The sequence below is a fragment of the Procambarus clarkii genome, chromosome 64 (genome assembly GCF_040958095.1).
Source record: "Procambarus clarkii isolate CNS0578487 chromosome 64, FALCON_Pclarkii_2.0, whole genome shotgun sequence".
Taxonomy (NCBI): Eukaryota; Metazoa; Arthropoda; class Malacostraca; order Decapoda; family Cambaridae; genus Procambarus; species Procambarus clarkii.
Genome location: NC_091213.1, coordinates 13024511 through 13048265, shown reverse-complemented (window position 1 = coordinate 13048265; position 23755 = coordinate 13024511). Strand labels below are relative to the sequence as shown.

The 23755-nt window shown below is 39.8% G+C and overlaps 3 protein-coding genes across 3 annotated transcripts; 1 reads left to right on the top strand and 2 right to left on the bottom strand.

The window, feature by feature from the left end:
* Positions 1–7754: 7754 nt before the first annotated feature.
* On the bottom strand, positions 7755–12272 carry LOC123769075 (spore coat protein SP65-like). Its single transcript, XM_069309245.1, has 2 exons — positions 12253–12272; positions 7755–8316 (listed from the first exon to the last, which is right to left on the bottom strand). Exons 1-2 carry the CDS (start codon positions 12270–12272, stop codon positions 7755–7757), a joined length of 582 nt encoding a protein of 193 aa, XP_069165346.1.
* A 3521-nt stretch (positions 12273–15793) lies between these two features.
* LOC123769095 (uncharacterized) lies at positions 15794–16876 on the top strand. Its single transcript, XM_045760047.2, has 3 exons — positions 15794–15823; positions 16165–16393; positions 16659–16876. The coding sequence occupies exons 1-3, from the start codon at positions 15812–15814 to the stop codon at positions 16676–16678; spliced, it is 261 nt and encodes an 86-aa protein (XP_045616003.1). The 5' UTR covers positions 15794–15811; the 3' UTR covers positions 16679–16876.
* A 3350-nt stretch (positions 16877–20226) lies between these two features.
* LOC123769094 (heterogeneous nuclear ribonucleoprotein A/B) lies at positions 20227–21873 on the bottom strand. The gene is made up of 3 exons (XM_045760045.2): positions 21717–21873; positions 20936–21101; positions 20227–20650 (listed from the first exon to the last, which is right to left on the bottom strand). Exons 1-3 carry the CDS (start codon positions 21786–21788, stop codon positions 20637–20639), a joined length of 252 nt encoding a protein of 83 aa, XP_045616001.1. The 5' UTR covers positions 21789–21873; the 3' UTR covers positions 20227–20636.
* Positions 21874–23755: the final 1882 nt, after the last annotated feature.

Below are 23755 nucleotides of genomic sequence, written 5' to 3'. Positions count from 1 at the left end.
TGTAATTAGTGTTGATAATGCAATTAAGTGGCCATACCGGTGGCTGAGGCTGTGGATGGTTCAGCGCTCACGGGAAGGAATTTTAGTCGTTAGTGATCGCTTATTGTGGTGGACTAATTGGAAGGAATAAATGTGTAGTGACCTTTGGGTATTCATCTATTTATGTCTTCAAGATCAGGGTTTTTGTAGCTCTTGAACCCAGCATTTTCCAGCAACCGGTTGGCTAATGTAATGACTCTCAACCTATTATATGTCTCCCATCTACTGGGCTAACTACGGGTCATCCCCAAGACGCAGCCTAACTCCCAGGTACCTATTTACTTCGAGACGAACAGAGGCATCAGATGGGAGAAAACGTTGCCCAGAGGCTTATGTTCTGTCGCGGGGATCGAAGCCACGAGACTCGGTTGTGAGGCGGCTACTTAGTCCACTGTAAGTGTGTGTGTGTGTGTGTGTGTGTGTGTGTGTGTGTGTGTGTGTGTGTGTGTGTGTGTGTGTGTGTGTGTGTGTGTGTGTGTGTGTGTCTGTGTCTGTATGTGAGTATTCACTTATTTGTGCCTGTATGATCGAATTTTACTTCGTCGACCCAATCTTGAAGTCGACGGTTGTCTAATGCTACGACTTTCAACATATTTCCAAATCACATGTTTTAAAATTAGAAAGGAGTTCGATTCAACTACCTGCTCTTTTAGTTCATTTCATTACCCCACTACTCTTACGCTAAAATGTAAAACTCTGTAGCATCTCTGTGTCTCATCAATTTGTCAAGTTTTCACCCATGCTCTCTTGGAATTAATTTCGAACAATTTATTTATTTCTACTCTGCCAATCCCTTTACAAATATGTGTATGTCTCCATACTCTTTTCTAGCGACGTCAGGTCTAGTTCTTTCAGTATTTCTCCATAGCCCATCCATCACAATTCTTGGACGTGTCTAGTTGCAAACTTCTGAAGCTTTTAGAGTCTCCTTATGTGTTTAAGACTTGAGGCTCCACGATGGGGAGGCATACTCTGAAACTAGCCTCACGTAGATGATGTACAGCGATCTAAATGCCACCATATTAAGGTTCCTGAATGATGTTCTGACTCTTACTAGTGTGGAACATGTTTGGTGACGGTATCCTATTTATATGTGTCTCCTTAGATAGGTTCGGTGTTATGACCACTTCCTGTTCTTTTTCTCCAGTCGTTACAAGGAGGTAGTTTGCCTTAATCATGTACTGTCCCTTTGGTCTCCTCTCACCTGTTCCCATATCCATTTCACCTTACTCCTGGTGGTATTGAAATCCGGAAGCCATTACGCGAACTAATTTTGCAGCTTATCTAAATCATCTTGGATAATTGTTTCTGTCCTTATCTGTCTCAACTCTTTACCCATTATTGACTAGGACCTGCCTTACTCTACCAAGTTCCTCGTCAACCAGCTTCCAACTGGAGACGTGTGCAAGGGCGTGGTTGATATAGCGTCGACAACACTCTTATTTTGCCTCATTCCTATTTTGGTTTCACTGAGCTCATTCCTATTTTGGTTTCCTTAGTGTAGACTGCAGTATTAAAGCCACCTTTCTATTCCGAGACTGTTATACCTAGAAAAAATAGCCTACCTCCACTCTTAATCTCGTAAGTGAACCTAAGCACTGAACGCCGCTCGAAGGCATTCTTAAGCCACAGCAAGTGCTCAGTATCAGGTACCTGCAGGAATATGTCGTTAATGTATCTATAGAATATACGCGGCCTTTGGCCCAAGTTAACCAGGACTTTCTGTTCGTTGGGAATCGTGTAATTAGCAAATTAGAAACCAAGGGATGAACCAATAGCAGCGTCGTCTACTTGCTCGTACGTGTGGCCATCAGGTCTCAGGTTGATGGATAGAGTTTATCGGAATCCAGTTTGCACTCCTCCCCCCCTTGACATCTCAGAAGGCACACTAAGAAGCAACCCGAAGCATGTTCCAAAGAAGCACGCTTTCCGAGTCATACACCACCCTCACCTGTCATCACACAACATGTACCCTACCCATTGCACACACCCTACATCCTTCTCCAGACACTTCGAAATCTACCACTCCACATTAATCTCCTCCACAATCTCCCTCCCCCCCCCCTGCTCTCCTCTTCCTTCCCAACACACCCATCCCACCTTCCCCCATCCATGTCACCCACCCATCACTGTATCCATGTATCCTTACACACTGCATGCCTCCATCACTATAGACAGATGGATGCCCCTTGAATGCAAATTTTTCTTTTTTTTATTAATACATTAGGTACATCTGCATTTGTGCAGCTACCCTAGACTATATGAAGGGGGGAGTACAGTGGCAAAAATCTAGCTACGTGATGCTAAACAATCTATCTTTTTTTTTTTTTTTTATTAACATATTAGGTACATCTGCATTAGTGCAGCTACCCTAGACTATATGAAGTGGAGTACAGTGTGTCAAAAAAGCTAACTAGGTGATGCTAAAAAATCCCCATCACACAGGATGGTTAGTCATACAGAGGCATGTGATAAGCGGTCTGCACTATCTATCATTTGTTTTTCAAATGCTAAAGTCTATGGCCTCGTTGCTGAATATTTCACAATTACAGACTTCGTGAAGGAGGGGTTTTTGGGGCCATGTCCCATTCTAGTAGGCACAGTACCGGCCTCAACCCTATATATGTCACGTCCGATTATAATCTGCACCGATGATCTGGCCTCCGTGCTTGAAAAGATAAACAGACATCCTTTCCTATAGATATACTAAGGGGAGGGGGGTACCCGACATTGACCAGGTCTTTCTCCCTCTTCTCTCTCTATCTCTATCTATCTGTGCCTATCTATCAATCTAAATCTATAGGTTCCATTTGACTCCCCCCCCCCCCTCGTTTCCAACGTCTTGGTTCATCCCCTAGTACTACCCCTGTTTTCACTTTCAAGAATCACAGAAACTATTTTATGGTTCTCTCAGATTCCTTTTCATTTGATCTTACTTTTCTATTTTTCTTGAAAAGTCCACGGAAATCACACGACATATTTCACATTTGACTCAATGAGAACGGCATGGGGGTCCTTTTAATTTCTAATATTTCTTAAAGTATTTAACTTAGGCCTACTCCGACACGTCTATATCCGCTCCATATCAAAACGATATCCCTTGTCAATTTGGGTGAGACTAACCCCAAGCTCTTTCTCTCTCTCATTGTCTCTCTCTCTCTCTCTCTCATTGTCTCTCTCTCTCTCTCTCTCTCTAATGTCCTGTGTGATAAATATTTTATTTTGATATAAAATTGAATGTATATGCATAATATAATTTCCTCTGCCAATTTCTCTCGAATAATACTTTAAGTAGAATAATATAGAAAATTAGAATGTTTTTCTCATAATATATGCATAGTTCATTTAATGCTTGGTTTGTGTTATTAGTATTCCTATAATTCTCTTATATATATTTTGTTTTAATATTTTTGCTGTTAATATCGTTTTTTTAATAATATTATTATTATAAATATTGCACAATGGAATCACATTAACTTGATGAAGCAACGAGAAAATCAGAAAATCAGTTCGAATCCTCTACACGGCATATAAATATGCCGTGAAGAAGATTCGAACCCGCTCATTTGTAGTCCCAAACTAACACCCTAGACCACTACACCACGACATAAAAAAGTAGTGCAACCTGGGATTCCACTGAATCCTCTAGGGGTCCTGAGGCTTCCAAATAAAGCCCAATCAGGGTTTCACGCCTGGAACAGTGCAGGAAATCATGATTGGGTTTCCTTACTCCCTTCTTCTCTTTGTTCTATTTCTCCACCTCATTCCTCTCCTCTTCCTCCTCATTCCGCGTCTCTTCCTCCTTACATTCCTGCTCTAAGAAACTGCTGTTGAGTTAGAACATAAGTGTAAATATGGGAACTCATTCTATTTAGGGCCACATGCTGTTATTGTATGAGATTATGTGTCCTCGCGAGGAAAAAGCGATTATGTGGCTGACTGGAGCAGTTGATGTTGGACATGTTGTTGCGTATGGGGGATTCCTGTGTGTGTGTGTGTGTGTGTGTGTGTGTGTGTGTGTGTGTGTGTGTGTGTGTGTGTGTATCGATGCATAGGTACTTACTCATAGCTAAATATGCATGCGTTTGTGCTTGCTCAATTATGCGTTGGAGTGGGTAAAAGTTGCCTCTTTATTGTAATTATATGAAAACACACACACACACACACACACACACACACACACACACACACACACACACACACACACACACACACACACGCACACACACACACACACACACGCACACACACACACACACACACAGTTTGAAAAAGTTCAGAGGTATGCCACAAGGCTAGTCCTAGAACTAAGAGGCATGAGTTACGAGGAAAGGCTGTGTGAAATGCACACTGGAAGACAGAAGAGTAAGGGAAGACATGATCACTACCAACAAAATTCTACTACCAAAATCAAAATTAAAAATGTTTAACACGGCTGGTATGCGAAGAAAGAAACACAGGTGGAAACTGAGTACCCAAATGAGCCAAACGGACGTTAGAAAGAACTTCAGTGTCAGAGCAGTTAACAGATGGAATGCACTATGCAGTGATGTGGTGGAGGCTTACTCCATATACAGCTTCAAATGAAGATTTGGCAGAGCCCAGTAGGCTCAGGAATCTGTACACCAGTTGATTGACAGTTGAGAGTCGGGACCAAAAAACCACAGCTCATCCCCCGCAAGCACAACTAGGTAAGTACAACTAGGTAAATACACACACACACACCATACAAAAACAAACCCTTGTCTATAATCTTAGTGGGTTCAATCCACCGTACAATTGCCTGTCTTAAGATACACGTAGAATGCCTCTGGCGATGTTGGCTTACGGAGTGAGGGTCTTTCTACCTCCCCTCACATCTTAGTGACTCCTCCCTTCTTCTCCCTTCCTTACTCAGTCCCTCATTTCTCTCTCTCTCTCTCTCTCTCTGTCACTCTCTCTCTCTCTCATTTTCTTTATCTAATATATAATGATGAATCCCTCATAGTGAAGGTAGAAAGGAATTGGCAAAAATCTATAAAACAGTCGCACCACCATCACACACATATATAATTAAAGATTTTGTAAGAGTGATCAGGAATCAAATCTCCAGTTTTCTGAAGAACAATAAATCTCACAACCCAGGTCAATATGGTTTTAGAACAAGAAGATCGTTTCTTTTGCAATGATGAAATCAAGGAAGGATTTAATTTATGAGACGTTCGTGATGGATAGTGAAAGCTTGTTGAGAGAAAGTGAATAGTAGATAAGAATAAAGGTAATTGCAGAAAGCCTATTGGCCCATACGAGGCAATTATATTGAACAAAAGAGAATAAGAGGTGGATAGTGAGTGGATGATGGCGGATGGTGAATAGTGAATGATTATTAGTGAATAGTGAATGGTTATTAGTGAATAGTGAGTGGTTACTTGTTGATCGTGAGGGTGGATGGCTTGGGGAGAGTGGCGAATAGTAGGTGAGAGAGGAACGGATGGATTGTTACCTGAAGGGATGATAGTGAGTTGTATTTGGTGGATAGTTGATCGTGGATATTTTGGGATGTAAATGGTGAACAATAGGTGGTGAATGGTAGTTAGATTATTGTGAGTGATAGTGGGTGGGAGATGGTGGGTGGTGTTCACTTGAGTGGTTATAAAGTGGTTGGTAAACAAGTGGGCAGGGAGTAAGTGGGCGGGGAGTAGGTGGGCATAGAGTAAGTGGGCGGGGATCAAGTGGGCGGAGAGGCTTTACGCCCACTTTAAACCTTTGCTGGGCCGGTAACCTACAAGAATTAACAGTTTATCGATCGGGATTTACCCCTATTTGTTTTCATTTAGACTTTGTGTGTTTGTGTGGAGGGAGGAAGGGATGGAGGGGAGGGAAGGGAAAGGGGTGTAGAACGGGTTAGGACGGAGGCGGAAGGATAGAGATGAGATGAGGAAGATTAGGAGAAGGATGAAGAGTAGAAGAACAAGGGATTTAATCAGGGAGAAACCACGCCAATCGAAGAAATCCTTTCCTCGAGTATTTATCTTTTATAAATATAAATCCACCATTATTTAACACCAATAGAAAAAGTTAGAAGATGGGAAGATCATCCTACACAGAAAGGGAGAGAATATGGGTGGGAAAATGAGGATGAGAAGGGTGGAGGGGAAGGAAAAGGAAAAGGGGGGGGGGGGAAACCTTGTGGCAAACCCGAAACAAAAATAACACAGCGTGTTTATCGTAGAGATTAACGCGGATTACCTAGCCCGCCAGGACCGACCTCCCTCTCCCCCCACCACCATCCCTTGTGTTACCATAGCCAGACGACTTTGATGATCAATAGATAGTTTCGGAAGCGCGCGCGTGAGTGTGTGTGTGTATGTGTGTATGTGTGTGTGTGTGTGTGTGTGTGTGTGTGTGTGTTTGTGTGTGTGTGTGTGTGTGTGTGTACTCACCTATTTGTGCTTGTGGGGTTGAGCTTTGGCTCTTTGGTCCCGCCTCTCAACTGTCAATCAACTGGTGTACAGATTCCTGAGCCTACTGGGCTCTATCATATCTACATTTAAAACTGTGTATGGAGTCAGCCTCCACCACATCACTGCCTAATGCATTCCATCCGTTAACTACTCTGACTCTACTCTACTCTGTGTGTGTGTGTGTGTGTGTGTGTTTTCGCCTACTTAAATACAATGTTGTATAAATGTCGTTCGTTTGAGGGTTGAGACCTAATTACTGTGCCCTTGTTATTAGCCGTCATTAATGCAGTGATTCCTGTTTCTTGTTGTATCTACTTATGAAGCTATTAATTAAACTACTTTCTACTAGCTCTCATTCTAGTACATGCTAGTTATTCACTGTCAGTATGACAGACAAGTTAATTAAAACATCCCTGCGGCTCATCTGCTGCTCATGCTAACATACATATCCCTTCACTGAATATTTATTCTTTATCAACCTAATCAATTTCTATCATAATCTGGCATGTCGTAAGCATGTCTCCTCGATATCCCTATTCTTCAAGTGTGGTGAAGTGCTGGTACCGAAATCTTTCCTTATAGTGAAGTCCTCGCAGGTCTGGTATGAATCTTTTTTGTTTAATATTGTGATTTTTCGGCTTTAGTTTGACGTGTCTTTGGGTGGGAGTTCCCGTCTGGGACGCCATACTCTGGCACGGGCTTCGTGTGTATTGTGGAGAGTGTTCTGAAGGTCTCATTCTCTACGTACTCATATATGCTGATATCCTGTTTATGCGAGCCTCCGGTGCTATGGTAGGAGATGTCAACTCCCAGGTGTGCGTGTGTGTGTGTGTTTGTGTGTGTGTGTGTGTGTGTGTGTGTGTGTGTGTGTGTGTGTGTGTGTGTGTGTGTGTGTGTGTGTGTGTGTGTGTGTTTGGACTCACCTAGATGTACTCGCCTTGATAGGTCTGGAGGGAGGAGTATCAGGTCTTTACTACTTTTTGCGAATATTCATTAGATAAATTTAAATAACTCGGTTTCCCTATTCTTCTATAATATGTAAGGATCTGTACTTTATTGAGTTAGTTTTAGGCACGTATTCCTTCTGCTCATTCCTCTTATTTTCAACTGTAACACTAAATAAGTTTCTTCTGACATCTCTTTGACTCATGTGTGCTTAACTTCTACCACTAACCAATCGTTTTGCTATTTCTAGCATTGAACAATGCTTTTTTTAAACTACTTAATAAATTCCATCAAGAATGGGTATTCATATGGCCACCAGCATTAAAGTTAACCAAAGGCAGCAGCAATAGTGCCAGCACCAACAACAGCAACAGTGCCACCGCTAACAGGAGCTATAGTGCCAGCATCAACAGTGCCAGCAGCAACAGTGCCACCGCTAACAGAAGCAATAGTGTCAGCATCAACAACAGCAACAGTGCCACCGCTAACAGGAGCAACAGTGCCAGCACCAGCAACAGTGCAACCGCTAACAGGAGCAACAGTGCCAGCATCAACAGTGCCAGCACCAACAACAGCAACAGTGCAACCGCTAACAGGAGCAATAGTGCCAGCATCAACAACAGCAACAGTGCCACCGCTAACAGGAGCAATAGTGCCAGCATCAACAGTGCCAGCACCAACAACAGCAACAGTGCAACCGCTAACAGGAGCAATAGTGCCAGCAGCAACAGCAGCGTCATCAGCTGAGGACACACGGAGCTGGGTGGCGGCCCCACTACCATCACCTGTTCCTCCTGCCTCCAGTTCCCACGTGTGTAGTCGTTCGGTAATTCCCCTCTTTTTCGCCTTGCTGGTTCCCTGCCTCGTTACGTCGGTTTGTTCAGTCGAGCTGTGGAAGCAGCAGGTTGTTCAAGCGAGGTCGAAATGGCTTGTTAGAGTCTTTGAAAATGGTAAAGAAGGACGAGAGGAGAGGCGGAGTATGAAGGGAGATGTCAATAGACTCTTTAAGCAAGTGGAAACACCAGTTTTTTGTTTTATTTGCCGTGCGTGTATTTGTTTTGGGCTTAATTCACAAGTGGGCTTGAGTTGTATAAATAAACGGACGGGTCTCACTTGTTTACGGGTTGTATGATTGTAGACAGAAAGGTATTCGTGGATCACTTCAAGGTTCCTCTGGGCGTTATTTTCCGGAGTTTGGATTATATAAGATTTAAAGTATTTTAGGAAATAAATCACAATAACATTCCTGAAAACGTAGCTTACCCGCACATGTGACGGGGAAAGTGGCGATGTTTCGGTCCTTCCTGGATCGAAACTGAGGCAAAAAGATAAGAAAGCCTCTTAATGGTATTATTCCCCCCTATTTTTTATATATATATATATATATATATATATATATATATATATATATATATATATATATATATATATATATATATATATATATATATATATATGTCGTACCTAGTAGCCAGAACGCACTTCTCAGCCTACTATGCAAGGCCCAATTTGCCTAATAAGCCAAGTTTTCATGAATTAATGTTTTTTCGACGACCTAACCTACCTAACCTAACCTAACCTACCTTTTTCGGTTATCTAACCCAACCTAACCTATAAAGATAGGTTAGGTTAGGTTAGGTAGGGTTGGTTAGGTTCGGTCATATATCTACGTTAATTTTAACTACAATAAAACAAATTTGACCTCATACATAATGAAATGGGTAGCTTTATCATTTCATAAGAAAAAAATTAGAGAAAATATATTAATTCAGGAAAACTTGGCTTATTAGGCAAATCGGGCCCTGCATAGTAGGCTGAGAAGTGCGTTCTGGCTATTAGGTACGACATATATATATATATATATATATATATATATATATATATATATATATATATATATATATATATATGACAATGTCAGACCACGGAGGAAAATGAAACAGGAATTTCCTTAAGTACTTTCGTATATTAAATACATCTTCAGAAGGAATTCCTTCTGAAGATGTATTTAATATACGAAAGTACTTAAGGAAATTCCTGTTTCATTTTCCTCCGTGGTCTGACATTGTCATATATATATATATATATATATATATATATATATATATATATATATATATATATATATATATATATATATATATCAGTTTTTTATTTTCCTCCCATATGTGTGGGTTGAGATATTTAAAGAACTGTGATCACCTTCATCATCTTCCAACTATTTCCTGTTATTTTGGCAATAAGGTTTGTAAATGGTTTTCAATAACCTGAAGCGAAACTTGCAAGACCTGTCTGGTATTTAAAGACCGGAAAATGCAGAATTTCCCCATGCACTAGAGAGCTGGCAACTCAGTGATGCAACAAAAAATCATAATTCTCTTTCAACAACAGTTTACAGCCTGACAGCTCCTTTAACTTATTTAAATTCGAAACTATTCCAAAGCCATCTATTAGTAAGTGATAAAACTTACTGATCAGGTCACTCACTCATGTCATCAAAACGCTATCAGGTCAGATATGTTAGATATTGGAAGATCCTGGTTACGTACTGCCCTGCTATACGTTCTGTAAACATGTAATTATTACAGCAAGAGTTATTTCATTAGGAGTCATTACAGCAGGAGACATTAAGGTAAGAGTCGTATCAGCAAGAACTTTAGCAGAGTTGTCACAACCTGAGTTATTAGAGAGGAGTGATTATAATACACTGCTACGCTCAGTCGAGGAGAGCCTTCTGTATCTGTGTCAGTGAGCGAACGGTCGATATCAACACCTTTTAATGTGTGTCAATTAAAGGACGGACGATTTAGTCTCCTTTTTAATGTCAATTATCAAACGTTCGATATAGACTAATGTGTGTGCCAGTTAACGAATGGTCAATACTGACGCATTTAAGGGGGTGTCAATTATTGAATGGTTCCTACGGACATTATTTGTTGTGTCAAATAACGAATGGTCGATATAGACACTTTTCTAATGGGTGCTATTAAATGGCTGATATGGAAACTATTTAATTTATGCAATTGACGAATGGTCGATATGGACATTTGTAATGTATGTCAGTATACTAATGGTTAATATAAATATGATTTTTAATGTATGTCATTTAGCTAACGGCCGATATGGAAACTTCTTACTTGAGTGTCAAAGAATTGACAGTCCATACTGGCATTTCTGTAATGTATTTAAAGTAGATGTGATATCATCATTCTTGAAATGGATTGTTATTCTGTTTGAGACTCTCTATACTTCTCTGTCCATATATTAAACCTTAAAAACGTACGGTCCCTCACTCATTGTCTTTCCCTCTCTTTTCTCCATTACCCTTAATCCACCCTCCTCTCTCTCTCTCTCTCTCTCTCTCTCTCTCTCTCTCTCTCTCTCTCTCTCTCTTAAAAAAACAAAACAAAAAATGTTTGTCAAAGGGGCGCAAAATCTCTAGGTAACAAACGATATTTTATTCATGTCTTCATTCAGAAGAGTGAGTCGGAATGCCCGTAGATAAAAGACCAATTTAGAGCCGTCCGCACACTAGATGGGCTAAATGATCACATATACAGCTAATTTGCATTCTGCGCATAATGACGCGTGGATATGCCAAACACCTGTCCCAAAGAGAGGCTCTGGTGCGAATCTTTATTACAGACGAATTTGCGTGGCAAATTGTGCATCAGACTGCCACTCTAAGTTGTAAAGAAAATAAAGAGAGAGAGGATGTGTTTAAATTGTTGTTTTTGGGGAGGAGAGAGAGAGAGAGAGAGAGAGAGAGAGAGAGAGAGAGAGAGAGAGAGAGAGAGAGAGAGAGAGAGAGAGAGAGAGAGAGAGAGAGAGAGAGAGAGAAAGAGATCTGCAGACAGAGAGCAATCTATCACCAGGTCTGTTCCAGTTCCTCCATATGCTTCCATAATCTATACCTGTCCTCAAATTTCCCCTTTATTATTATCTTGTTTGCTTAAGCTTTTTATCTCATTTTTATTCCCAATTTATCTTCCATTTCAACACCCTTCTTTCAACTCTTTAGGCTTATTATCCCTAAAAAGCAACCCCCCACACTCCTGGTTTTCCTTCCATACCACATCACACCCTATCACTCCTCCCCACTCCATCTCTTCTCCCCTCCTCACTCTTCCTCCCCACCCCCATTTCTCCCAAGCCCATCACTACTCCCCACCCCATCTTTATTCCTCTAGACCCTACACTACACCTACGTTCGTGGGTGTAGTGGTCTTGGGGGTGGGAGTATTGACCATGTCCGTGCTCTGTACCCAAATCAGGGAGATGAAACCCATGGATAATCGATAAGTGATTGACTGACCACCTAAACCCACTATAATTGACTCAGGACAAGCCCTAGACGGCTGAGAGATGAATAGGATTAATTATCCTTCTTCCCTTCGCTCTTGTTTTCTTGCTTTCTGAATTCCCCTTGGCTTACATCTCATTATTTATATATATATATATATATATATATATATATATATATATATATATATATATATATATATATATATATATATATATATATATATATATATGATATATAATATATAATGATATATAATCTTGAAGAGTTGAGTTTGAGAGAGGTGAGTACATATATCCCTAAGAATCAACCCTCTACATCGACTGGTGTAAAGATTCCTGAGGCTATTGGGCTCTGTCATATCTACATTTGAAACTGTGTATGTAGTCTGCCTACATAATTTTATATGTGGTGATCATGTCTATCCTAACTCTTCTGTCTTCCAGTATCGTGAGGTTTCGTTCTAGTAATCTTTCCTCGTACCTCATACCCCTCAGCTCTGAGTCCAGCCTAGTGGCATACCTCTGAACCTTTTCCAACATTTGTTTTGTGTTTGATATTTGTGTTTTGTGTGTGTGTGTGTGTGTGTGTGTGTGTGTGTGTGTGTGTGTGTGTGTGTGTGTGTGTTCAAGAATGCAATATTGTGATAATTATTGCAACAGCTGAACATGAGAATTATCGGTGCCGTATTCTCAAATTATCTTAATTACCGACTAATGATCACAAAATTAGTGGCAAAAAGAGATACAATTTGGCGTGTGTGTGAAACCATTTGGAATAATTAATTAACTCCGAATTGATTCATTACTTATTCATTGACCTGATCTCCGTGAATGTATTGACAAATAGTATATTGATCATTACCATGATATTAATTACAGGTAATTAAAAAATGTGGGATATTTTTGGTCAAAGATTTATGTTCGTGTTAAGGTAATATTACCAATGATAAGATGGAGTCTTTGATATATTAAAAGGTAAATTATTAATTTAAATAACCAAACAGGTTAGGTTTATTATACGCTTTCAGACGCAAAAGTTTGGCGAATACTTTATCACAAACACTTCAGCCACATTTATGTATTTAATACATCATCTAATACAGCATAATACACTCTACTACACAAACACATTAATCCGACTTATTCAACATAATACACTCTCTTGTAGAGCTCAATACAACCTCTTATACAATACAATTCACCCTTTTATACAACATAATGCATCATTTATGCAACATGCAATACACCCTCATATGCTACACAGTTCACCTTTGTATACAACACTGAACATCCTCTTATACAACACAATAAATCCTATACAACACAATAAATCGTGTACGATATATCTTATACAACCCAATATCCTTTCCAGAACAAGCCCTCAACAGTTGATGTTCATCAACAGTTGTTCTACGGATGTGCATTTCCTGAACAACTTCTAAATATCTTCAGCATAACTACCTGTTCTACGAATGATCATTTTTCTCACCTGTTCAACCGGTGATAATTTTCAACACCTGTTAGAAAAGTGTTTGGTCCGCACTGTGCTAAAAAAAAAAATCCAATTCATGATTTACTGTAAATTGTCATTTTTGTTCAGATGTTCAAAAAAATCCTATACAATCCTAAACAGTCATATAAAATACCACATGTTATATGACTGTTTAATATACCACTTGTTCTCCCAATGTTCGTGATCCCCACCTGTTACACTAATATATATCACACTTCTAGTAATACATACCTTATTCATTATATAACTATTCACTGAAATTTAACACCAGGTTTATTGTGTTAAAGGAGGTGTTACCATCTTTATCTTAACACCTCGTTCCCCTCTGATAATTTCATCCAGGTGCTCACTATGGTATTACTCACTCCAAGAATATGCGCGTATACGATGCGTATCGATATATCGCATAACTGTAAACAGTTTGGTTACAAGGCCACGGGCTATTGACCTCACTTGACCTGACCTGACCTCTCACCAGCCGCCGCCACCCGCTGACCAGTGGTGCTCTGTGTTAGTGCTGTTGTATAATTGAATAGGAGACGATGTTTGATGTTTCTCTCTCTCTCTCTCTCTCTCTCTCTCTCTCTCTCAGCTGTTCACAAAAGCCAGTCTTAAGTCCACGTACACATCATCCCGCTCCACGACCCCAATCCCTTCCCCCAAACCTCCTCCTCTCCCCCCTCACAGACATACAAAAGACCATTCAGGCATCAAAACAAAAGCGGGTGTTCCGTAACCGCGCACAAAACAGCAATTCTCAGTGAACAGGGGAGAGGGAGGGGGGCCTTGCAAAGGCAAGCGAGCCAATGTATTGTTTTTGTTTTGTCGGGAAGATAATGCCTGGGGCGACCACTCTCGCCCAGTCACTCACAGGAAAGTGGAGCAAGACTGACGAGCCAACTCGAATCTAAAGGTCTGGTAGACTGCTGGACGTCTGAGTCGGGTTTTATTTATAATTGTAATTTATTGATTTTAATAAGGAATACGTTGATATATTTCTAAATTAGAAAAGTTATACATACACACATATTACATACATATATATATGACAGCGTCAGACTACGAAGGAAGAATTGAAACAGGAATTTCCTTAAGTACTTTCGTATTTAATAATACATCTTCAGAAGGGTCATGACCCTTTTGAAGATGGGTACCACCTCTGGTGCAAATGTGGGGACACAAAGCTTCGGAGAAGAAAATAAGGAGTATTCAGAGAAGAAAGACCATGTGAATTCTCGCTGAACACTAATATTTTCTTGTCCTACCACCCCCATTCTTTTGTATATACCCATATTTGTTTTATTTAAACTTTGTTACAAAATAAAGAGTAACATATGGGGTACAAAGATGAATCTCATAAGTTGTCTAGTTTCTCCAGCTTTTCAAGGGGCGGGCAGGAACCCTGAAACCCTCACTATAACCCTACCTACCATGCCAACCATATTAAAGAACATCTTCAGTAACGAATTGTGAAAGCATTTTCAATAGAAACATTTTTTAATCTGCTTTAATACAGATTACAAAGTCATGCAATTTGAACATTATTAGTGGTTTGTATAATTTAGATAAATTTTTGATTGATCAGTTAAATGGCGATTTGAATGAGATCATTGATATACATTTGTCTCAATAATACCTAAATAATATCCCCTTATCTCCTTAAATTACATTGTTCCTCACCTCACCTCATTCCTGCCTATATATCCACACCGCTAATACATCCTTCTGAAGATGTATTAATAAATACGAAAATACTTAAGGAAATTCCTGTCTTAATCTTTCCTTCGTGATCTGACATTGTCATTCCATTCCCCTGGGCTCTAAGAGACTCGAATCGCGGATCCCACGTGTTTGAGGACGAAGCTCTATCGACCGAGCTATTGGAATGTTTATTTCCACGAGGCTCTCTTTCTACTGGACACTAAGCTGTGGCACTAAGCAAAGCTCTTCTTGATGAAGTCAATAATTTTGTTGCATCTTGCATGCCAACCCTTGGAGCTTTTGTATTGCAAACCATGCAAGCCTTATTGGTCAGCTTCAACTCTATTTCAAAAAAAATAAATATCTATCTATATATGGGCTGACATACTCATTGATGCTCTGACACACCCATTGATGAATTGGCACACCTATGGATGACACACTAATGAATGAATTGACACATCTATGGATGAATTAACACACCCATGAGTGAAATTTAAGCATATCTCCCTGTGTCACTCCATGTACTACTTTCTGGTGTCACTCTCTTAGCCAACACATGGCTCACTCTTTGAGTCACTCTGCGTCACACCTTGCGTCACACCTCACACGTCTGCTGTCTCCGCTTTGTTTGTGTCGCTGCTTCCTGTCTTTTTCCTCCCGATTGATCCCTCTGAGGGAGGGGTTGTGGGGTAAGTAGAGGTAGAAGTGTGGAGAAGGGAGGGAGGGGATGGGTGACGGAAAGAGGTGGGGAAGGGAAGCAACAGGTGGGGGGTGGGAACTGGGGGAGCGGGTCTAGATATATATAAGCTCTTTCGACTCTTCTGGGCGTCAGTACGTGTCTCTTGCTCACCCAATCAACATCATGTCTAAGTCTGTAAGTAAATATATATATATATATATATATATATATATATATATATATATATATATATATATATATATATATACATATACATATACATATATATATATATATATATATATATATATATATATATATATAATATATATAATGTTACTAATATTCCTCCACCAATCATTTATGATCATCTTCACTCATAACCATCACCTCTGACAATCGTCTCTACTCATCACCTACTACGATTTCCACTACTCATCGTCAACACCTGACACCATTTCATCCACCAACATCTACCACAATCGCTTGCATTAACCACTCCCTGATACCCTGTATTTTCCCTTTTTGCTACACAGGTCTTCATGTCCCTGCTGGTCCTGGTGGCCCTCACAGCAGTCCAGGCGGCTCCTGGCTACATCGGAGGCATCGGGAGCGGGTTTGGAGGCTACGGTGGCGGCTTCGGGTACGCCGGGTACGGAGGCGGGTACAATGGAGTCGGGTATGCTGGTTCGGTGGGATCTCACTACGGTGGCGGCGTGGCTCGTGGCGGCTACGGGGGCGGCTATGGCGGCTCCCACGGAGGAAGTAAGGGGAACTGTGTTTGTGTGTGTTTGTAGAATGTTTTAATAAGTATCACAGCCATACAATGAAAAATAACACGGTGAATAATATGCAATAGATAATCAAATAAACACGAAATAACCCCACCCAGGCATCGAAGATACCAGCGATACGAGCCCTTTGTATGTTGTATCTCTCTACCTATGTTGTTGTATCTCTCTACCCATGTTGTTGTATATCTCTACCTATATTGTTGTATATCTCTACCTATGTTATTGTGTCTCTTCAGGCTTCAACTTCGGACGGTGAGGCGGTCAAGAAATCATCAACGTCGGGGGTCATCATCTTCTCCTCCTCCTACTCCTCTCTTTCTCCTGAGAGTCAAGAAGCAGGAAGAGGGAAGGATGGAGGATGGTCGAATATCTTTAAGAAATATGTAACACCGGTGAGCCTTAGGTGGAGACGCTGCTCACTAACAGGGACTCGAGCGAGACGTAAATGATATAATACAACGCAATACATCTTGTAAATTACTTTTTGGATAATCTATAAAATAAATATATCATGACGAAACTATGGTGGTATTATTCTCAGAATTCATTCTGTCCTAAAAGTCATTTAAGTAGTTAACATTTGCATTCCATTTTCATAGTATTTTCCATCTAGCGTTATAACATTAGCTTAATTTGTCACAGAAACATAACATTTCCGAAAAGAAACATTATTTATAATCGGGAAAATATTGACATGTATGCAAATAAAAATATATAATAAATACAGCAAATGCTACTATAACAATAAAACGTTAATAAATTTGTAAACAAAATATGCTGTATATTGCCTCGAAGGTCGAGGAAATGTGGCTTGGCTGGTAAAGTTGACTAGCTGACTAGTCAACAACTATCCCCGTTGACTAGTAAAAGACACAGAAATTTTTTTTCCCCAAACTGCTTAATTTTTAACGCTGTTTTGTAATTGTAGAACCAAAAATATCCTATGGAAACAAAAGGAAATAGGAACGTACCTCTAACTGGAAGATTTCCCTCACACGATGAGCTGCTATATTCACTTACCTGTAATAATATAAAGATATTTAAAAATATATGATTTTATACATACACTTCAAATATATTTCAATCTGTTCATAATTTATTAGGTCTAAATCCATATATAAGTGAGTAATGCACATTAAGTGTACACTTGAGGCTCGAGGTGTTGCTTACCTTGAGACGAGACGAGGGCACTTTGCTCCATCGCCTAGTGAGGTCACTCGTAAAAGTAAAAGCCTGTTTCCGATTGGTTTTTACAGCAAAACATTAAACTTCCCCAAGTCAATATTCAGTCACGAACTGAATCAGTAGATTTTCTTGTCTTAGTTTCTTGCCTGTTCTTACTGATAACTACAGAACACTTTTTTGGATCATGCAAGACCAGCACCGAATAATTACAGCACTCGCGGGCAATATAAACACTTTGGAAGGAACTCGAGATAAGTCGTTGTTTACCGTCACAACAGATAGTTCACTCGTAACTCACTGGGACCAAACATGCATTTTCTCGTTCGTATCCGGCTGTTGATGAACATTTTCACTCTCACTTGAGACGTTTCCGTCTCACTCGACACAACACAGCCACAAGTAACATCTTAATGATCTGACCCGCGGAATTAAAAGGATTAGAATGTCCTTGTTTTTGGTTTCGAATGTACCCGCTCATAAACCCACTCGAATCCAGGTGATGCTCCATCCGGTCCGTTTCATCACAGCTGTAACTCGCCCTCTGGCTATATTCATTCCAACAGCCCGTCCTCATCAACAAAGGCCAAATACTCGTTAATCTAACCGCCGTCATACCCCCCCCCCCTGCTTATAAATTAAAAACAGTTTACACACGACTCATAACAGATGACGTTCGAATATTTCTTGAATAGTGCTTCGCTGACGAACTCTGCTCGAAATGCTTCATTTTGCTTCAGCATTTTAAATGCTTCATCTATGTATTTCAAGTACAAATAATCGCCAGCAGAGCCTAAACACCTAACCAACCCTACGCCTAACTATACATTCAATTTTATTGAATAATAATAATATTAATTTATATAAGAAAAACCTTATGAAAAACGAACAAGATCGAGATATGCTCGAACTTCTTTAGTTGTAAGTCGTGTGTAAACCGTTTTTCATTTATAAACATGGGGGTTTGATGTAATTCAATATCTTGCTGGATGAAAAGGTTAGGAAAAAAGGGAGACCATCGACAAGCGGCCGGCTTCCTGTACCCGTCGAGAGCGTTTGGGCAGGGTTTTTCAAAGTGAACCATTACTGGGGTCCCGAGACGCTTATGACAAGGTCGCAAGGTCAAAAACGTTAAATTTTGGGTAACTTACTGACGTAATTTGTCACCATAATTTTGCTGTCTTTACAAATATGTGTTAAGAGGATATTTGTTTGCAAAACGATCTGTGTTGTTTAACTTTAATAAAACACTGGATCAGATATATTTAGAGTGCTGGAATATTGTGTCTAGAAATGGTGGTGATCATTCCCACTTACTGTACCACACTGAAGGTCCCTGGCCTCCACGGGGGCAGTCATTATAAGCTTCATCAGATAAGAATTCATAATAACTCTTTGGTTTTTGGAAACAAAAATTTGATATGGCATTATTTTGTAATACGAAATGGATAATGAAATTGTCATATTTTGTCATGTCTAAATGGACCTAATTTGAAACCACAAGAAGAAAATTATTTGTTTCGACACTGAAGTTGTGAAAGGCTTACTAAAATCTTTACTACTGTATTAAGCCTCACTGTGCTAAACACTAGAACTCTATTGCAACACATTTAGGAAAACAGCGTCACTGAGGAAAGTCTGAACAGGTTGCAAGGAATAATAGTTACCCCCTCCCTGTTTTGTTTGCCAGATTTCATCATTTTCATAAAGCGAACTTAGAAGAGAAAATGAGAAGCACTGGGAAAAATGTCCATTTATTTTTAAACCGCCCGAATATATTGTACGGTTGAAACTAACATCTGAAAAATTATAAAATAAGCTGCCCCACATCACATGGAACAATACATCAAGAACAAGGCAAAACTCATGAACTTTTTCAGTATTTTCAATTAGTGTTTCACATGAATATCTAATCTTAGGATGTGATTATTTTCGTTACTTCCAATTACAACAAGTTACATGTGTGAAGTTGGATTTTCTGCTCTGATAGATTTAAAAACCCAGAAACTGAATAAGACATAACAGTTGACACAACCAATGTGCCTATAGCACTATCGTGTGAACTAGGCCAGGATTGATCAATTATCTATGCTATAACTAACGAAACCTAAACATCTTTCCTCCCCTCATATTGGGTTTGCTTACACTTAATAAACAGTTAACGATGTTTCGAAACCTCAGAATTCATGGTTATTATTGTTATAAACAGTCTTGTAGAGCTACTTTCATAAACATTTACTAAACGTCAATAAAGCAGCCAGGCTTGGTGAAAGATGCAGAGGTTTCGTAAGTGGTTACGTAATTGCTTCATGAATCCAGACCCAGACTCGGCGAAAATAACAAGTGGGAAATCCACAAAGTGAGTAGGAACAGGAAGTGAATAAATACAAATAATGAGTAAAATATAGAATAATATTTTTGGCAGTTATTTAATTTCTATTCAATTATATATTTTTCCACATTTTGGCCATTTGTTCATCACTTTTGTTGATATATTATTTAATCTGATCATTATGTTGTCTAAGCTTTTTTACCAATACTTTCGTATTAAGGTTTTTAAATATTTAAACACACATATGTAAATATTATTTTTCTTTTAAATCTTAGGTTATGTATAAAACGTTTTTCCTATAAATTTTATTAAAAACTTCACAGTTCATTACGCATTAAGAAATTCATGTCATACAATTACGTAGAATAGTAAATAGGTGGGTCAAATGATCAACAGCTGGGTCACAAGACCACCAAGTGGTCCATGAGACCAGCAGGTGGGCCAAGTGACCAACAAATGATTGCTTGAAGACCAACAGGTTGGCCACTAGATCAAGAGATGGGCTGCGAGAATGTCAAATGATCCACGAGACTAACAGGTAGACTAGGAATCTAACAGGTAAGTCATGAGACTAACAGATGGACTGCAAGCCTAGCAGGTGAACAATTAAAGTTTGCTGCGAGACCAACAGGTGGGCCAGGAAACCAACAGGTGGGTCAAGAGGCCAACAGGTAGACGGAGAGGTGAGCATTTAGACTTTTTACTTGCCGTAACCTGCAATAAAAATAAAATTTACAATGTCAGTGTTTACTTACTGCTAATAAAAACTTTACAGAAACCAGCTTGAGGCACTTGAAATAGTTGATTTTGGTACAGTTGAAATATATATGATCAAAATACTTACTGAAATCTTAAAAGTCTAAATATTATTTGGAAATGTTTACATTTTACTTCGATCTATTGAATTACAGGTAAAATCATTTACAATCCGCTAAGACCTACGAAGTCAGGAGATAAATAAACATCTGATTAACGATGATAATCCAAGATTAATCTTACCGAATCCGCCCCCGTATCCACCGCCGTTGCCAAAGCCATGTCCATAAGCTCCGTAGCCTCCGTAGGCTCCAAAGCCGCCACCATAGCCTCCGGTGCCTCCAAGATAGCCGGGAGCAGCCTCCGCTAGGGCCATGAGGACCATCAAAGCCATTACGAGCTTTATTGCCTGTGGGAACAGACTATATGAGTGACGAACGCTGTGATGGTTGAGACAGAGATGGTGAAGATTGACATGAGAGTATGTTGACAGAGGTGCTGGAAGCAGACAGATGTGGAGATGGTTGACAGAGGTGCTGGAAGCAGACAGATGTGGGAGAAGGTTGACAGATGTGGAGGAAGGTTGACAGAGGTGGTGTTCGTTGACAGAGAGGTGAAGGTTTATAGAGTTGACTCGGGATGACAGGTAATGAAGTTTGTGACAACACATAGATATAGCAAATTTAGAGAAAAATAAAGGGAAGAAATATAATAAATCAAGCAGGGGGAAGACAAAAATAAAGCTGTTACGTTTATAACAGAAAATAAGAAAAAGGAACTAGCCCCAAGACAAAGTTATAAATTTTCTAGTTTAATATCCTCTACATATTTCAAACTTTCCCAGTTTAATAGTAATTTTGATTTCAAAATCAGTGTATATATACTAGAGATCAAACTCCCCGTGCAAACCACAGATGTTCTATCTAAACTATATCTAATTACAATAGTATTAACTTTGATTAGAGTGATTAGAAATAGTTTAGGTAGCGAGAAAACTACATCAAATCAACACAAGGCAACTTACAAGCTTGGCAAACATGACGAGAGGACGCCGAGGTGTTGTTAGGATGAGTAGTTGAGGCGAACTAATGGCCATCCGGCTGTCTCTGGCCCTTATATACCTACCTGCAGAGGCAGTCCCACCCCCCAGACACTCAGCTGATAGAAATAAACAACTTGAAAATGGGTGTACCTCGAGTTTTGTGTTGAGTGGTGGTGAGTTGCTGCCCCCTGGTTGTGCATGTGTTGCTGCTTCCCCTGTCAGCGGGTGTGTGTTGCTGCTGCCAGTGTCAGCGGGCGTGTTACTGCTGCTAGTGTCAGCGGGTGTGTTGCTGCTGCTAGTGTCAGAGGGTGTGTGTTGCTGCTGCCCCTATCAGCGTGTGTGTTGCTGCTGCCCCTGTCAGCGTGTCTGTGTTGCTGCTGCCCCTATCAGCGTGTGTGTTGCTGCTACCACTGTCAGCGGGTGTGTTGCTGCTGCCAGTGTCAGCAGATGTGTTGCTACTTCATAATACCACACCTCACTACCTTATCAAAAAATACACTAAATAAAGCACTCTTAAAATATACTTCTTCACCTACCCTGTTAAGCTTGGCTACACAGCTTGAGGGGGAGGTGACTGCTTATTAACTTTAACTACACGCTTACTTAAAGGAGATTCAAAATAATAATCTATGTTGCCACTATGATATACATGACAATAAGGGCACATTAATAAAATCTTAATAAAAAATTGTAAAATAAAAATGCAAAGTTTATTTAATACAACTTGTTAGCACATCTTAATGTGATAATTTATAATCTCATTACAGGCAGTCAGTGGGGGTTTAGCGTGCTAATAGAAGACGATTGGGCGCTTACGGGCATACGAGATTTAAACAAGTTTGATTCGTTTTATCGTCTGTTTGTTTCTGTCCTTAATTTGATCCACCCCGATTCTCACACGAGGTGTAAGTCACTGATCCTCACAAGGTGTAAGTCACTCTGAATCTCACACGAGGTGTAAGTCACTCTGATCCTCACAAGGTGTAAGTCACTCTGATCCTCACACAAGGTGTAAGTCACACTGATCCTCCCACGAGGTGTAAGTCACTCTGATCCTCACAAGGTGTAAGTCACTCTGATCCTCACACAAGGTGTAAGTCACACTGATCCTCCCACGAGGTGTAAGTCACTCTGATCCTCACAAGGTGTAAGTCACTCTGATCCTCACACAAGGTGTAAGTCACACTGATCCTCCCACGAGGTGTAAGTCACTCTGATCCTCACAAGGTGTAAGTCACTCTGATCCTCACACAAGATGTAAGTCATTATGCTCTTTTTTGTCTCTCAAATTAAAATTAAGTAAAATGTTCGAAATGAACAAGGAATTGTTAGTCCTGAAATTGTAACTGCTATGGGTCTACTATGTAACTACGATAGATAACGAGGACTCAAGCTTATTAAAATGCTGTGTTATGTGATTCCAGGGCATATAGTCCTTAAACAATGGCCAAGTCTTTAACCTCTCCTGACATCATATACGACGAACGGAGTATAGGACTAGTTCCATATAGTTCCAATTTGGACCGATCTGGTACTGTTGGATCGGTAGGATGGAAGAATTTGGTTTGAAGGGACGGTTGTGTACCATTCCTTATCTCTGACTTCATATCCCACCTTCTTTTCCAAGTGCTGTCTAGTCATAGTGGCTTAGCGCTTTTTGCTGATGATTACATACATATACAAGAGTTTTTTACATTCTTGTATGTCACTATTAAGGTAATTGTTATGTGATTCCGATTACCTTAGCTTACCCTCTCGTTTTTCATTAATGTCTCTGTAACTACTCGTGAAGGCCTCCAGCCTCTCTCCTTTCTCACAGCTATTTACCGTTACTTGTGTGTATACCTATTATGTCCCCTCTTTAAGACATATAGAGATAAAGGGTATTTTGATTAATTGTATTGTGTCTTATTCCAAAATAATAAAACATTCCCAGTGTTCTACAATTCACATAATTATATCTTTAAATACAGCAATTTCATAAGAATCATCAAAACTCTGAATCAAACTTCAACACAATG

What these genes read in the sequence shown, in the direction of transcription:
- LOC123769075 (XM_069309245.1), bottom strand. Translation starts at nt 12,272, where the DNA reads ATGTTGGAAAAGGTTCAGAG. An exon ending in ATGTTGGAAAAGGTTCAGAG is followed by an intron (nt 8,317 to 12,252) that starts GTATGCCACTAG and finishes CTGCTTCCACAG; the next exon opens with CTCGACTGAACAAACCGACG.
- LOC123769095 (XM_045760047.2), top strand. An exon ending in TGGCGGCTCCCACGGAGGAA is followed by an intron (nt 16,394 to 16,658) that starts GTAAGGGGAACT and finishes GTGTCTCTTCAG; the next exon opens with GCTTCAACTTCGGACGGTGA.
- LOC123769094 (XM_045760045.2), bottom strand. Translation starts at nt 21,788, where the DNA reads ATGGCCATTAGTTCGCCTCAACTACTCATCCTAACAACACCTCGGCGT. An exon ending in TCGTCATGTTTGCCAAGCTT is followed by an intron (nt 21,102 to 21,716) that starts GTAAGTTGCCTT and finishes CTGTTCCCACAG; the next exon opens with GCAATAAAGCTCGTAATGGC.